At 43.1% G+C, this 17,656-nt stretch overlaps 1 protein-coding gene across 1 annotated transcript; it reads left to right on the forward strand.

Annotated features, from left to right (window-relative positions):
* Positions 1–607: 607 nt before the first annotated feature.
* Positions 608–17,268, forward strand: mpz (myelin protein zero). The gene is made up of 6 exons (XM_078263791.1): positions 608–801; positions 2,385–2,551; positions 10,525–10,738; positions 11,518–11,647; positions 12,158–12,207; positions 17,053–17,268. Exons 1-6 carry the CDS (start codon positions 756–758, stop codon positions 17,127–17,129), a joined length of 684 nt encoding a protein of 227 aa, XP_078119917.1. The 5' UTR covers positions 608–755; the 3' UTR covers positions 17,130–17,268.
* The last annotated feature ends 388 nt before the right edge of the window (positions 17,269–17,656 follow it).

A 17,656-nucleotide genomic window follows, 5' to 3' on the forward strand; every position in this document is an offset into this window, starting at 1 on the left:
CCTTCTTCACAAAGAATGATAAAAACATTCCACAGTTATCATTTAAAAAGACCGGTACAGAGGGAGGGGCAGGGTTCACCAATCTAGCAAATGCTCTGGGATTCTTCTTATTGCAATCAGTCATATTGGAAAAATATGCAGTTCTCACCTCTTTCACTTCCCTATTAAAGGATGGAAGTAGTTCCTTCATGAGAATAAAATATACCTCAAATAGTTTTTTTTTTACCAAAGCTCAATCTTTTTGCACTTTTAAGACAATGTATGCCATCATTCACCCAAGGGAATGAGTTAACAATACTAATGGATTTGTTTTTTTAAAAGGAGCGACATCTAGAGTTGACAAGCAGAGGTTATTTAATTGTTTACCCACCAGCTGCTGTACGGCGCAGGTGCCTCTCGCCTGCGTTTTTATTTCATTTCAAAAGCTAATTTGTGTAATTTGTTTCAGTGAGGGACGAAAAGAAGAGAAATGGCAGGATGGGTGGGTGTGTGGGGGGGGGGCAGGGGGGTGTCTGGAGAGGAGGAATGGGCCGGACCGGGACTGTGAGAGGGGTGGGGTTGAGTATAAACCAGGGGACAGTGGGTTTTCTGTTGTTGTGAAGACCTCTGTCCTGGCGGCCTGCAACCCCTCCACTCACACTTTCTTTCTTTCTCCTCCTTCCACTCACTCACTCTCCCTCCAGAGTGGGACTCTTCCAGACTCCTGTCAGGTCTGTAGCATCCGTCTTTTGGGAGCTCCCTAGAAGCTAGAAACCATGCTGACGTTTTGGGCGCTGGCGTCGGTTGTGCTCCTGGGAATAGGTAAAAGAAATAACTAATATTCTTTGAACTTTTTTTAAATTTATTTTTATTCTGAAGAGGTCTCAAAGACACCCACTGTGAATTGCATCTATTGAAAGTGAAGATGTAGAAATTATCTTTCCACTGATGTGGGGTTAAAGGTTAAATGAGGATATGATGAAGAGGGCCTTTTTTCTGTGCTTTCTTCTTTAATGCTTACCTGAGAACTAAAGGACTTAATGAGAATCAAAAGGGTCAATAGGCTTAGTAGGGAATTAATTGATCTTTCACTAAAATGTAAAATCTCCCTCTACGCTGCCTTAATATTAAATTAAAACATTTCAATTCATGTCTTAACATTTACTTATTGATTTAATATAAAAAATAGCCACCTGTAGAGGACACTGTTGATTCTCAGGTGCATTATGCTAAATGACCCAGCAGTGTACTCCTCTTATAAAGCAGGTGTCTCTAAGCAAGCAAAGTACAGAGTAATATTATCACTTTAGAAGCGAGGGTTAGCATTTTTTTGCTCTCAAGCAGACTGCTTTCTGTGCTCCCCTCCTGTCAGATGTTTGCAGTTTTTGTCAGAATTTTGGTAAAAAATGTCCAGCGTGATTTTATTTACAAGTTTTGCGAGGGCTGGGTGCACTAACGGCGTTTGCTTAAGGACGCTCGTCACAGTAAAAGCCGTGAACTTTACTCTCCAGCCTTAAAATAAAGCTCCACGACTGTGACGCATGGTGACCCATTCACACATTTTAATTGAAACTGAACAATAGAAAAATTATGTTGTTCCGGCTAATGTTAGAGTGGCAGGGGTGTGCAGCTCCCAGGGGTGTTGGTGGTTGTTTGAGATGCTGAGTGCATTTTCCAGGGAAGTAAAATATTGATTTTGCAGCCAAAACAAAATTAACATCGATCATTAGATATTACTCAAGCATAAACAGTGCAAATGATTAAGCCAACATAATCTATATTAATGGAGAAAATGATGTTCCCCTTTGACTTTGATAGACTAGCACCACTATTCCAGTAATAATCCAAATATTTACTGAGTGCATGTCTGAATCAATGGTGGATCTGAAACCACTAAATGTGCAGTTTAACTGTGTGTGTGTGTGTGTGTGTGTGTGTGTGTGTGTGTGTGTGCGCATATCTAACTCTTTGGGTTTTATTTAATAGATTTCTGGGAGAAAATTGTAATGTGAATGATGCTCGAGATTACAGTAGGGTTGAACAATGTTGAGGAACGTATAGTGACTTAAGAAAAAATGCCAGTCAATACAGTGTATTTTGATCAAAAGTATAATAGAATAAGGATATATGTCGATCAGAATTTCAAAAACAAAGTGTGTTTCTATGTCACTCATGTAGACAACTGTGCATCATGATTTTGTTTGTTCATTACCTTGCTTTCTTCTAACAAAAAGCTTTTGCAGGCTGCAATTCTAATCACTTTCTACCACATGGTAGTCAGACAATGTAGTAAAGGCAATATTTAAGGTAATATTAAATCAAAAACATGTTGAACTCACTGGACATTTTAATCTTGTGGTGATGTGTTTATTTGTGAAGTAATGTCCCTGCTTTGTGTCTCCCAGTGCCTGAGCAGTCCCAGGCCATTATGATTTACACCGGCTGGGAGCGCCACGCCCTGGTGGGCGGCGACATCCGGCTGTCCTGTTCATTCTTCTCCTGGCGCTGGACCTCGGAGGAAGTCACCTTCTCCTGGACATACAGGCCTGATGGCGCCCGGGACAGCATCTCTGTAAGACACAAATACACACACACAAACTCTAGCCTACCTATTGATAAGAGAAAAAAGTACCAAGGCACTCATTTTGCAAAAATAAATAAAAAGCCTGGGGGTGCATGGGTGGCTCACCTGGTAGAGCATGCACATAAAGCGGCTCAGTCCTCACTGCAGTGGTTGCAGGTTTGATTCCGACCTCCGGCCCTTTGCTGCATGTCATTTAAGACCCACCTTTTCAGCAGAGCTTTTGGCTGATTTCTTACCCCTTTCCTTGTCTTTTTGATGTTTCTTTTAGTTTTAATACTTTTTTTCTCCTAAGCATTTCTATGTAGCACTTTAAGATTTGCTTAAATATAAAGTGCGTTACAAATAAAATGTATTATTATTATTCCCCATCTCTCTCGCCTTTCATGTCTAAGCTGTCCTATCTAATAAAGGCCTAAAATGCCTAAAATATATATCTGGGTCGCAGCGCACGCGTAGCGGCACAAGCAGCCTTTTTCAGGGTGTAGCCCTCAAGACACAGTTTCCCTCTATCCTTCTTTAGTTCTATTTTTAATGTACTAAAATTTCGATATGAAATTTACAATATTTCAATAAAGGCTTTAAAAAAAAAAAAATTGCAAGAAGAGTGCCTTAGACCTTTTTTCTCTTTTGTGCTCCCCTTCAAAAGAACACCTTCATGATTTATTTGAACTTCCCAGCATTCCAGACGTTTTTTTTTTTAAAAAAAAATAAATCTACTTATTGATAAGTGTGGCACCTGACAGGCGTACGTGATCATGGCATCATCCTGTAAAGAAAACATGCTGTTGTGTCAAATTACCAAACAGTTTTCTGTCACATTCAAGCAACCTGTAAAGCAATTGGTAAATCTCTACCGAATTAGTCACATCCACATTAAAGCTGCACTTGATGACATTGTCACGGAACAAGCATAATGTAAATCATTGCTCTACAAAAAGTACCTTCATGTTACTTTCATCTTGAAGCGCTTAGTTTTGGTTTTACAGCCCACAGCTTTGCTCTTTTGATCTGCTCTCATGCCCTCATCTGTGCTGCTATCAGCCGCAGCAGGCAGCTGTTGTCAGTAAAGTAGTATTTTTAGCATAGGCGTAGATGTCGGGGGGGATGCAGGGGATATGCCCCTCCCCCCCAATATTTAGAAGAGGAAGATTTGTCACCCTGCAAAAATATGAAAGACAACCCACTCCCCAAAAGAAGTAAAAAGTAATCAATCAGGGGACTCAAAACATGCACGGAAAACAAGAATTGTGTGTGTGTGTGTGTGTGTGTGTGCTACTTTGGGGGATTAAAAAACACATCAAGAGCGTGAAAAATAAAGATTTGATGTCTTGTGATTTTAAATGTCTTTTATGTAGATTTAAACTTAAGAGCTTCTGGCTTTAACAAGGTCTCATTCTCTAATAGATTTGTTGTTGACTGTTGAAATGTACATGATTCCTTAAAAACATCCAGAAACAAGTGTGATCTTTTGAATATGCAGAAAGTTTTGACCAATACAGGAAAATAATAATTTCCTTTACATAAATAAAGGAAAGCCCCTAGGGGCTTATAGAAGGAATCTCACCTAAAGAAATAACAAAAGTCCTAAAATCTACAAATTAAACACAAGTAAGCACGGAATTAAAAAAAAAACTAGCATGAGGTTGGCTACATGAAACAACAAAGGCATAAAATAAATTGAAAGAATATAGATATAATATGGATGTATGGACTTGTATGTGTATGAGTGGTTATGAAAAAAGCTATAAAAAAAGTTGTGATAAAGCCACAGTACACTACCGGCTCAGCACCAAATGGCAACAAAGACAGCCACTATGGGTGAGCATAGTGGAGCATTTAGCAGCTAAAGAGCCAGATATTTAGCAGGAATCAGTAAGGGGAGGTACACCAGAGGGAGTAGGAGTTTTTTTCCATATCTCGCTAAAAGAAATTATCATGTTATGTACTCCCTCTTGATGTTAACCTTATTCCACATTCAAGAAGCTACACATACATATTCAAGAAGGAAATACAAAAACATTGTTTGCTGTTGGCTTGCCAACAATGGCTGTGTCTTCTGCCAAAAAGACTTTTTTGTTTTCACCGTCTCCTCCCCTACCAGGCACCAAGTGGAACAAAAATGTAGTCGGGGGGGTGTACTAATGTCAAATGATTTCTGGCTGGAGAAGTCCTTGAAACTAAAAGTGATCTCATTGATTTGGGATCACTTGCCAACTCTGTATGTAATGGTTTTCAGACATTTTCAGAGCACTCTCCCAGAACAGGATACTTGCAAATCATCAAAAAAGGAATCCTGGTTTAATCCGACAAATATAGGACTGTGTGAACATCTAAAAATGTCATCACACACTCAAGCAATACTCAATTCATCCTGACACAAGTGCAGGATTTGTGTATTAACTAGGGCTGCACAATATATCGTTTTTATATATAATATAGTTTAACTGCCGCAATAAACACATTGTGAAAGCCTGCGACACATTGCGAAAGACACTTTTTTTTTTTTAAAGTACATTACAACTGTACACAGTCACATCAATTTGTGAATATTGTATTATTAATATAAGAAACAAACAAAAAGGAAACAGGGCCTATGAGGAAAGGTGATGATAGCCTCAAAAGTAGAAATAAAATGTATACATTTCAAGTAGATGCTTTATCCACTGAGTCCAAGCTGTGAGCCAGTGTCCTTATGTTTTGTTTAATTACAATGTTCACTTCTGCCATCTTTTGGCACACAGATCTTCCCTTAAACCTTAATTCTTGTATACTAGTCTCGCATTGCCAGACCCTTTTTGTTTGTGTTAGTTAAAACGGAGTATCAGTAGAAAACTGCACTTTAAAATGTAAATGTCGTTATTTTTCAATGGTGCTTTTTATGTTCAATTCAATGTTCAATTTGTACATTAAAATAATGTTAGAATTTATTTTTTTAATTCAACAAGCAATTTGCTGTATTTTAGCAGAAAGGCAGAACAGAGTACATTTTAATAGCTGTTTATTTATCGGAAATAATATCATTATCCTGATATTCAACGTTATCGCATATTTTCCGCATATGGTGCAGCCCTAGTATTAACAGGAAGAAGGAAACAACAAGCACACAGAAACTTAGTCTCCTAATCCTCCCAGTCCTCCTGCTCTTTAATTTCACTTCGGCCTGCCCTTATCGTCCTGCCATCTCTCTAATCTCTCTATCTCCCCGTCCTGACTGCGCTTCCCTCTGTCCACCTCCCTTAATCTCCTCCCCCCTCACCCTGCCTTCTTTGTCCCTCCCCTCCTCTCTCATTATCTCCTCCCTTCACCTCCTTCGCTTTCATCTGTCTCCTGCAGTGCCCTCACTTTGAAACTAGATTTCTCTTCTCCTTTTTCTTTTTTTCCCCACTTATCTTCTGTCGCTCATTCCTTCACCTGCCGGGACACATTTACAGTTTCATACGTCTATCTGTTTTCATGGTGCATTTGTCCTTTTTTAAAATGTCATTTTTGATTTCTGACATGTTCATATCATGTAAAAGGTGTAATTTATGCAAGGCTTTCACAGTCCTCAAACCTTCAATCAGAACTGTGCTGAACATTTTAATTAATTGTTTACCAAAATGTCAACCACGTTTCACCTTGACCTTGTACACTTTTTCTGTAATGATCTTTCACAGGTGTTTTTCCAGGGTTTTTAATTTTTAATTTTTTTGTATTAACAGAAATGTCCGTTAAATGTACAGAGGATATACTGTAAATTTACACAATTGACCGTATTTCGATTAACAGCTATGTCCGTAAACTTAACGGAAAAGTTACGGATTCTTTTCTTACAGTGTAAAGTCTGGGGCATCGGCACTTAGCCCTGCTCACCCCAGTTGTACCCCTCAAACACGACTCTAAATGAATGCCAATGTTGCCCCTCATCTTTGTCTGAATCAGCAACTGTTTGCTAGCAAGTTTAATAATAGAAATACTATTACGAATATGAGCAGATTTGATTCCAACCTTCAGCATTTGACAGGTTTCAATACTCAGTGCTTCAGACACATTTCATTTGGTGCCAGAAATGTATTATGGTTTGATACCCAGCCCTACTTCTTGATGCAGACTAGACTCACATTTTTGTCCTGATCCTTTACGTAACTAAAACATTGAACGTAACTCCAACCACTACAGGCTGCAGCAACCTATGAGCCTCCACAGAATAAGCTAAATTGGACCTACATGTAAAATGCAAACTACTTCTGGATAGCAACCAGTGGTGGAATATATTGTAATGGAATTTGTTTTTAAAGATAATTTTTTGGGCTTTTCCACCTTTATTTGACAGGACAGCTAGGTGAGAGAGAGAGAGAGGGGGAAGACATGCAGGAAATTGTCACAGGTCGGCTTTGACCCCTGGACCTCTGCGTCGAGGCATAAACCTCCAAGTATATGTGCACCTGCTCTACCCACTGAGCCAACCCGGCCACTGAAATACTGTACTTAAGTACAAATTTGTACTTTACTCAAGTCTTTTCTTTTCATGCCACTGTCTACTTCTACTCCGCTACATCCATGTGACTTTAGTTCCTAGTTACTTTACAAATTAAGATCTTTGCACACAAAACACAAGTAGTTTATAAAATCTGATGTTTTATTAATTAAACTAGCCAACAATATAACGAAGTCCAGCTGAAATGATTAGACCATTAAACACACAACTGTTTGGATCGTTTCCAGTTTCTAAAATGTGAGGATTTTTCTGCATTGAGTACTTTTACTTTTAATACTTTAAGTACATTTTCCTGATGATACTTACATACTTTTACTTAAGCAACATTTTCAATGCAGGACTTTTTTTTACAGTGTGGTATTAGTACTTTTACTTTGGTGGCTATTTGTAACTAGCCTGGTCCTACCAGACTCTTGTACTTGTATTTCATTTGTTCAGAGAGTCTGGCCACCCTCCATTGACAAGTATTAACTTCCTTGAAGGCGGGTACTCTGTTGAAATTTAAAACTATTGGATCTGCTCAGAGCAACTCTGGTAGCCTGGCTCTGCCCTCCTACGTACTGTCTGGTAGGACCAAGCTAACAAGAGAGGAGACGACAACAACTATCGGCCTAGCATCGCTAGCGTTCGCCTTAGCCAACTCCTTCACCACTAATGGAGCGAGCTGGAAAATCAAACTTTTCCCGAACCTGTGGGGAGGAGGGCCACAACATTATGGCCACCAACAAAACTCAGCAAAGATTGTTCTTGCTCTGGCTTTAACTTCTGGATATTCGGCAGCGTTGCCACAATGGACCGAATCTTTCTCCGCCGCCGTTACGGAACTACAACTCAAACTAGCGCACGTCACAACATCAACGTCATCGTTCTCAGCCACTCCCTCTGTTCGCTGATTGGACCAGTAAAAATTTGACCGGAGAAAACCCAAGAATAGGCTTGTTCGAGATGAGCCAGATCTGCGCAGAATCGATCACTGGCGATTGCCGCTCAATGCATGCCGGTTAGATTTGTGTCCGACTTGATCCCGACTTGCTCTGACGTCATGCACACGTGGGCAACGATAACCTCACGAGATCAAGGCGGCCGCAGTTTTTAGAGCCAGGTGCCGCAGTTGCTCTCCACCGACTGCAAGACCCAGGCGGACTCAGGGCATGCTGAAACGCCGGCCTCTCAGCTGAACTAACAGCTGATTGGTTCAGAATCGACTCACCATGATGACGTTTTATATAAACTTTTTATTGATTTTGATTTGGAGTGATTTTAACTGCTATTTGTCTGATTTAAAGGCTTATTCTGTAGAAACATTTTGTGTGGCTGATAGTTACGTTTAGAAGTCAGACTAAATCTGTTCAGATTACGGATCATCTACAGTGTGTTGTTAAAATTAAAATCAGCAACAGATCGCATGTAGAGCATTTTAACAGCTACTTTGTCATAATAAAATCAACTGGAGACTGTGTAGGAGCTGATATATGGGTCTGATAACATTTTATTGAATTGGAATCGGACCACAGTGTTTCTGTCACTTCCTGTTCAGCCTGAAGGCTGCTGGAATCGGCTGGAAACTGTCCGACTTGACAGCGGATTTTTGTCACCGCCCCCGGCTTCTCCCACCTGCTCTCGTCCACTTTACAGGCGAGGCGCAGTTCATCTCAAACGAGCCTAATATACCGCTGTTGGTACATGATCTGTGCTGCTGCACGATCCGTCATGCGCATACTCAAGATGTTCGCGCATGAGCAGATGATAATCCTGTTTTATAGGAGGATACGACACTGCACAATCTGTTCCACGCTAGCCTCCACTGGGAAGCTAACGTTAGTTTAGCTAACAGCTAATTCAGCTAACCGCTAGCTGACAGCTTGATTCAGTCTAAAATAACGTTAACTCAAACTAAATACTAGGAAAAGCAGGCTACAGCTACATTAAAACTTTACAGTAATAACAATAACGACAAGTATTGATTGATTGTATTTTAAATGAGCACAAGTAAAGTAGAACTGACGTAACAGCTGTTATATATTTTAACGGTTATTTTCAGGTTTTATTTTGAGGGTCTTTTAAAGTTATTACATGCTGTCTCAGCTAGCGTTTAGCCAAATTAGCTGTTAGCTAAACTAACGTTAGCTTCTCGGTGGAGGCTAGCGTGGAACAGATCGTGCAGTGTCGTATCCTCAGTAAAACAGGATTATGAGCTGCGCATGCGCGAACATCTTGAACATGTGCATGACGGATTGTGCAGGCAGCACAGATCGTGTACCGACACCCGCAAACCCAGACGGTTTACTGAAGAAAAATTAAAATTGAGTGGAAGTACCTAGGAGGGCGGAGCCAGGCTAATTTGTAACTTTCAGTTTATGTTGATTCCAGCAGCCCCTTTGGACAAAAGCGACAGTGTTTTTACCACACCTGCTATCCTAAAGGTCTTCTCTTTACGGTGCTGTATTGCCCACTGTATATTACTGAGTTAGCATTACCGGGAGGTCATATAGTTTTTCAAAAAATTATTCATTTACAATAAAAGAATAAGTTATACATGCATAACCTACTTTGGATGTCTCGTGAGCTAAACCAGGTATCAATTTCGCTGTGTTACGAACCAAAGCATTAAGAGTTTGTTGTAGCAACCAATGTAATAATAACTTAGATTAATGTAGCGCATTTCATGAAACCCATGGACGCTTTACACAAATACAGGGGGACAAGGGAAAAGAAAATAGTAGGCCAACACAAACAGAGTAAAAGGAACAAAACAGCCGCGCTAAATGGAAGGGGGACATAATTTAATGTCTGCTACCAACGTACAACCACATTGCACAATCTAAAGTTATTTTATGAATGAAATAGACATATTACATACCTGAGGGCCAATTCGGGGTGGATTTTGAACCATTTAAAATCCCGTAATTGACTCCATCTGTTGATAGCCTGACCATGTTATCGCCCGTCGTCTTTCACTTTCCCTTTTAGCTTTTAGTTGTTCTTCGTTCAATTTCCTTCTTTTCTGTGATGCTCCTGCCCCAGTATATCAGCCATAAATACCTACAGCAGATAACTTGTAAAATAACATTAAAATACAATTAGGCCTTTAGAAAGACATATTTTGCTCTCTTTTACCTGGCTCAAAAGGCTGGATACGCTAACACAGGCTTTCCGGTGTTTCAAAGCAATCTGTTACCCATCAGAATATGTGACTGTAGTGCCGTCTACCTGCCGCAAATCATTCTGTGACCCAGGGAGATGCCTTACTAAAAACTATATAAAACTAGCATTCTTTTCACTAAGACCATTGTATGAAAAATGACAGCTTCAGAAACATTAAAAAGTTACATATAGTCACTTTCAATAAAGGATCTGAATACTTCTTCCACCGCTGATGACAACCACAAAATCTGTCAGATGCAGTTGCTCTTGAGATTAACTGCGTGTCATTGTGGTGACACAACATTCATAAACAGTCCCATGTCCTCTCTGTCCGTTCCAGATCTTCCACTACACTGGTGGTGTGGCCTATGTGGACAACAAGGGCCCGTTCAGGGACCGGTTGGAGTTTGTGGGGAACCCGGGCCGCCGTGACGGCTCCATCCTGATCAAGAACCTGGACTACAATGACAATGGCACCTTCACCTGCGACGCCAAGAACCCCCCTGACATAGTGGGCCGGCCCTCCAGCGTGCGACTGCTGGTCTTTGAGAAAGGTGAGACGGGAGGGAGGACAGGGAGAGTCCAGTGGGGGGTTCCTCAGCAAAATCAAATTCCCCCAGCATGTAAAGTCTAATGCCTGTGTTGTCTTACATCTGTGTCTGCTCATTAGCTTTCCACTGAGCCCATATGGCACATTTTGGGGGAATTTACTTCGTCAGAAGCCAACTGTTCTCAATTGTTGTTTCAAATCATTACAAACTCTGAAATTAATCTCAATTTGCGCTGTGCGTCGGACTAACGCGAGTGCTGCGTTCAGATTGGTCGCTGCGCAGCCTCGCTTAGAATTCCTTGCACTTCCCGCTAAACGAAATCAATTACAATTTTATCTCTTTCTCTATTTGAGATTGCCATCACTGCCTCCCTTTCACTTCTTTTCTCGCCTTCTCCTCCTCTCTTCTTTCCCCTTTTACCATCGACTTCCACCATCTCGTCCCTTCCCCCACCTTTTCCCTCTCTTTCCCTGCTCTCACCTTCATATTACGTATCTCTCCTCCTCTTCATCTCTTTCTCTGCCTCTACTGCACTTGTTTTCTTCATCTTTCATTCAACCTTTATTTTTCCTCATCTATTCGTCTTTCATCTCTTATTCCCTTTTCCGTCTGGCTTTGTTCCTCGTCTTCCTTTCCTGTCAATTCCTCCCTTCCCGTGACATCTTTTCTTCTCCGGCTTTCATTAACGGTTTCTCTTTCTTTACTCGCACTCACCAACCTTTCTCTGTCACTTTCCACTCTCATATTCACACTTCCTTTTTCCTCTCCTCCGCCCCCCACAGTGCCCATCCAGGCTGGCGTGATCACAGGCGCCATCATCGGGGTGGTGCTGGGCCTGCTAGTGCTCATCGTGGTCATCTACTACCTAATGAGGTTCCTGGTGGCGCGCCGCGTCTTCAGCCTCAGTGTCAGGTCAGTGCCCGGCCCGTGGCCGGCGGCGCTCTGCCAGGCGGGTCTGTGCCAGGGACTGGAGCTGAGGCCCGAGCCTATCCCTGGCACTGACACCTGCGTGGCCAAGCTGGCGTAGCTGCCGTGCCACGATTTGATTTGGTTAGGCATGCGGGGTTGTGATTTTGGAGCTAGTCAGCTTGAAAGAGAGAGATAATTATGTCTCATTTAGATTAAATCTATAAAAAGCACTGCATAGGTCCGAAGCAAGATGATTAAAAGTGGTGAAGCGAGAGATTTCCGAGTGGATAATCCACTCGATCATGAAGATGATGGATCCATCATCTTGCTTATACCTTTCCAATCTTATGAGATCCTAACACATCTAGCACCTGGGGGCTGTGTTTGAGACAGGGCCAATAGATTAAGTTGGTGTTCTCTTTATGATGGACTGCCAGGCAATGCTTCCCTGTGACCACTGGAGGGAGAGATAGATTCGACATCCTGACATTGTCTTTCTTTTGTCCCCTCCAGCAAACATGGCAAGAAAAAGAAAGAGGGATCACAGCAGAGACAGGCAAGTTTTCTCCTTTCCTCCCTGAACCATCCCCTCTTTTTCCTCCTCCTCCTCTTCCTCCTCTGTCTCCTTTCCTCACACGCTCCGACACATGTACACATCAAGTCAACAACACCAAATGCAACAGCTTGGTTTGCTGTCATGTTCAGGCGCTAAATAGTGAAATCACATCCTTTTAGAGATTACAATAAAGGCTGAGGAAACGTGTTGTCAGAAGGAATATTTATTCTGATGGGGCGCAGCCACACAATAGCACACATCCAACATGACAGTGCATAACGGCACAGTTTCATAATCGCATTCCCCCAATGCCAGTGCAAGCAGCTCCGATATGTCCGCACACTTAGCCGACTCCTCCTCAAAGCAACATATCCACAACAAAATAACATGTCATTCAAACTCTGCCTGGCAAACAGTAATAACAGTATTCAAGCTGTTAAAATTCTAGTGCCGTTTCAGCGTTGAAGGGGCTTTAAAGCCTGTACTGTACCTCCTCTCTCTCTCTCTCTCTCTCTCTCTCTCTCTCTCTCTCTCTCTCTCTCTCTCTCTCTCTCTCTCTCTCTCTCTCTCATGGCCCTCACCCCTCCTTAAGCTCCCTCAGGGGGGCCAAACAGCACGGTGCGAGTAAACAGCCATGGGGCAGAAATCAGCTACTGTGAAATGGCCGAGCAATGCTTTTGGTGCATTGAATGGGACTGATTCGCTCACAGTGGGGAAAGGGACGGGAGCTGCTGATTTGGCTCACTGGGAGTCAAATGAAAATCACTGGGCCTATTATGGTCTGGGCTGTTATCAGTGGCTTTGTGGTGCTGCACGCCAAGGATTTGGGTAATTTTTTCTTCCTCTATTCCTCATGGGAGTGTGATAGCCTCAAGTGGCAGATTAATCATACATTTTGGTGTCTCGTATTCTTTTGTAAATACAAGGCACCCGGGCAAGTTCTGTTTGATTACTGTGTGGTGATGTGGCGGCTGGTTGGTTGCGGGGGTGTATTCTAATCGACTGCACGCCCTGCCTACTAATAATGAAAAAGGGGAAGTCAAGGGATTTGGGTTCAAGGCGTTTTCCTTAATCAAAAATCAGCTTTGAAATGAGAGATGTGCAAAGATATCCAAAGCGGAAGATCAGAGGTGTTATTGTGACAGCGAGCCAATTAGCCTCAGGTATAAGCTAATGTAAAGTGGTGGCGGTGGCGGTGGCGGTGGCGGCGGCAGGCTTCCGCAAGCGGTTAGGAGTGCGCCATCTTGCCCCTGTGGCTCAAACCTAGGGGGCGACACCAGTGAGGACCAAGCCTTCCTCCTACCTCAAACAAGTGCTCTCATCCTCATCTCCCCGGAGCCCCTCTTCCTCCCTCTGTCTTCTTCTTTCCTTTTTACTGTTGTGTGATTGTCAGGTTACTCTTGAGCTGCAGTCAGTTGCTCTCAAGTGCCTGCGGCGGGTGACAGTGCATATATGAATAAATAACTTGCCGCCAAAAGGACACCGGAATATTTGACAATGTTGTCGTTTACAGTTACTCCTCCTGCAAGTCTTGACTTGGAAGAAAAATATTCCATCTGAGCGCACACTCCCTTTTTTTTTTATTTAATTCTTTTTTTTTTCCCTCAGAGCTTTTGCCTCTCTTGTAGCTTCGCCGCACACAGAGGGCTCGTGGGATTTTATAGTGTGCTCATAAGTGGTTGTTTGATGAAATAGCCCTTATTAGGAGGCTCCGCTGACACAACACAATTTTGTCTCAGCCTCCACCATCTTCGTTACTTTCTGCTTGCTGGGCTTGCACTACAAATCTCCAAAAGGCTGTGTGGGTGAGGGAGTGAAGGAGGGAGCAAGCGAGTGAGACAGAGAGACAGAGAGACAAAGGAACCCTGTGGTGTGTGCTGCTCCCCATTAGTTGGAGTTGTGTGAGAGGAGTTTACCCAGCAGCCACACACACACACAGACACACACCAAAGCTCACAGGAATGAACACACACATACACACACACACACACACACACACACACACACACACACACACACACACACACACACACACACACACACTCTGTACTGGAATGATAATTGAGTGCACTCTGTATCGATCTGAGCACACACACACACACACACACACACACACACACACACACACACACACACCCCACCCGTTCTTTTCATCCCCCAATTGCCTCACCTCCTCACTTTACTTCACTCCCTCCCTTGCTCTCTCATTCACATTCCAGTCCCCAGTCTCCCTTTCTCTCTCTCTTCAATCCCATCCTCTTCTCCTCTCCTTCCCCACCTCCCACCTCTCCTCCCTGCCTTTGACCTCCTTGCTGACCATGAGAAGCATCCATCTGTCTGTAATTCCCCCTCTCCTCTTCCCTTTGTACTTCCTCTTTCGCTCTGTCGATCCTCCATCACACTTCTTCCCACCACCACATCACTCCCTTTCCAGTTTCTCTCCTCTCCCTTCTCAGATGTTCTGGGTTCTGATCAGCTTCGGGTTCTGGACAGAAAATCGCTACCTCTTACTCTCCATCTACCTCTCACTCTCCATCTACCTCTCACTCTCCCTCCTCACCTGTCTCCGTCTCTCTTTAGCATGCAGCAGGGGACGCAGCCACTTTCGTTCCTATCTGCCTTCCCCACCGGTCCCTCCTGTTTTTGCCACTGTACCCACATTTCCTTTGAAGTGTGTGCAGCCCCTGTAACAAGGGTGGCTCTGCATTCTGCCGTAGCAGGCTCGACTGTGTTGAGGAGGCAGCCCTGTCATTAGCGTGGGAGCTCTGCAATACAACAAAAACGGAGCCTACCGTGGGATGCATAATGGTAAACAATACAATGATGTACGAGAGAATCTAGGTTTTATCGAAGGTAAAAGGGGTGCGCAGCTGCCCCACCGAGCTGAATGTTAGCTGCAGCGTACGCCTCCATTGCTCTTATCAGAATGCATGCTGCTTTTGCACAGTGCTCTAATTAAAGATGATACCTTTTCTAATGCAATCAGTGGGGTATTATTAGCCGAAACGTCAGTGGCTAGAAGCAGCCTCTAGTGTGCTTTCCACCGTTGACTAACCTGAAGTATAGTCTCCAAACCTCAGATCCAGCATGCTTACTATTCACTCTGACTGTCCTCTGTTTGGAACACTTTATACCAGTGTCCTTGCCCGTAGCTTAACCTGTGGCAGATTATTAAAAGTACACAGTGTTGTGCAAACCATTACATGTGAGTGAAGTTTTATTAGGCTCCATCAGAGCATTATCGTGCACTTGTGATACTTTTCAATAGGTTAACTCAAAGGTTAATGCACTGGAATACAGCTATTGTAAAGTGAAGTGTTACCTTGACCCCATCTCCACTCTGTACAGTTCCTCCTGATGGATTTGTTGTTCTTAAATGAAGCCTCACTTTCCTTCCTTCCTCCTCCTTTTATAGATTTCTTCTTAGAGATGTTTTTAGACAATGCACAGACAATATACAGAATGAGTGGGAGTGGATGGATGAATTATATAAGTACAAGATGAATGGAGGATGAATGTATAACTTTAAAAAGAATATCACATAGCCAGTAAAGTCACTATGGCTACAGCAACGTTGTCTATAAGCAATTATTCATTCCACTGTAAACTTTAATAGCCCAATTATATGACTTGTAAACAAATGTTTCATTTCCAAGTGTACTCTCTAATTGTGAGCGTCGTGCCTCGATGTGCAGCTAGCCCTCAAACAATTAGATTGTTCTCTTTTTCGTTTAGTTTTTAGTGTCTAAAAGTCTAAATGTTTTAGAGACCCAGTATGCATGGGTGTATTGATTTTGCAGGACAATAGGTGTCTAGATTGAAATAATGTGAAAGTTTTGAACACATTTTATTGTCAACAGAATATGCCTCTAGAGATGCAGCATCCTTTTTTCAAGAGAGTCCTGACGAGACATTGCATCTTCACAATGTATGCATTTAGACAACTTATGCACGAAACATCAAGAAGGAAAGAAACCGGGAAAAACAACAAAAACAAACCAGAATTTGAATAACAATAACATAATCATTAGTTTAACACTAAATCTGATGGTTAAATAATAAACTTAAAAGCCATAGCAACTTTCTTTAAACATGGAAAAGGCTAGATTTGCATAATTCAAATGGGGTTATTGATTTGAAGTATAGTGTTAAATTGGTGAAAAGCCTTACAACGACTATTTCATTGTGTTGCATACCCTAACTACACATGATGTTCAAATAGCCACATTTATTACCGTTTTTTTTGTGTACAAATTTCTAAATTAATTAATAACTTACTTACTGGGGACTTTTCCACTGTGATTGACTCAGAGAAACGGTGAGGAAAAACGAGCTATTTTGTCTACAGAAACGGCGAAATTGAAAGATGTTCTATATTGGCGCAAAGTATTTATATATTATAACAGTCATATCCCAATAAGAACCAAATCTGGTATACTGTGTGCATGCGTGCGTGCATGTGTGTTATTGATCACTTGTCACTCAGTTGTCACAGGTGTATGGAGCCTGCCTGCCACTGTGTCCCATCCTAACGCATGGTTACCTGTTTTGTCACCCCCTTACAGCTCTGGACACCGCCCCCCCTCACTTGCTACCCCCTCCCCTAAAAGGACTGTCTCTCTACCTCCTCACCCCTGTCTCTCTGTATGTCTGACTCTCCTCCTCCTAAATGTGTTCTTCTGTCCTCTTCACACAGCTCCACCTGTCCTGCTAACTCCATCTCTCATCCTCTCATCTCTAACGCACCCATCTCACCCCTCTATTTCCCTCACGCTCCTTTCCTCCTGAAGTGACTCTCCTCCCCTGTTCTCCCCCCGACCCCCTCTCCCTCCTCCCCCACAGGGCCCCGTGCCTGCCGCCGACCCCTCGAAGGTGAAGGCGGCTGCCTCCGAAAAGAAGAAGCAGGAGTCACGCAAGGATAAGAAATAGGATACGGGGATGGGCTGGGGCGGGCTCGCAAGCCGGCTGCTCCAGCCCGTACGCCTGGCGGTGGCCAAGGCCCAGGCCCAGCCCAAGCATCAGCAGCGAACCGTAGCCAGAAAGACGGAGAGGGTGGTGGGAGGAGGAGGGGAGGAGGGCCCGGGCCGGGTGCTGATGACCATCGAGCTGGAGCTGACCCGCAAAAATGGGGAGGAGAGGCCTGGCGGCGAGGGAGGGATGGGGAGCTCCAAAGCGCTTGGCTTCCTCTCCCACATCGCCGACCAGCTCACCTTCACAAAATAAACCGATAGGGAGGCGGGGGAGGCCAAGGGGGGGACGGAGCTATGGAGGATATGAGAGTGGGCAGTCTACTGAGGAGACAGCAGGAGAGCTCAACCACAAACCTGCTTCACACCCACCAATGCCAACCTGAGTCCCTGAATAAATGAGTCAAATCATATCTGCTCTTGTCACAGGCTGATGACTGTAGACACAGCTATACAGGGCCCAGATCTTAAGATGTCATGATAATACAC

The sequence above is a fragment of the Sander vitreus genome, chromosome 12 (assembly GCF_031162955.1).
Source record: "Sander vitreus isolate 19-12246 chromosome 12, sanVit1, whole genome shotgun sequence".
Classification (NCBI taxonomy): domain Eukaryota; kingdom Metazoa; phylum Chordata; class Actinopteri; order Perciformes; family Percidae; genus Sander; species Sander vitreus.

Bases quoted from the DNA above. Each gene is read 5' to 3' on its own strand.
- mpz (XM_078263791.1), top strand. From the start codon at position 756: ATGCTGACGTTTTGGGCGCTGGCGTCGGTTGTGCTCCTGGGAATAG. The intron at 10,739-11,517 runs GTGAGACGGGAG...CGCCCCCCACAG, and splicing joins ACTGCTGGTCTTTGAGAAAG to TGCCCATCCAGGCTGGCGTG. The intron at 11,648-12,157 runs GTCAGTGCCCGG...TGTCCCCTCCAG, and splicing joins GTCTTCAGCCTCAGTGTCAG to CAAACATGGCAAGAAAAAGA.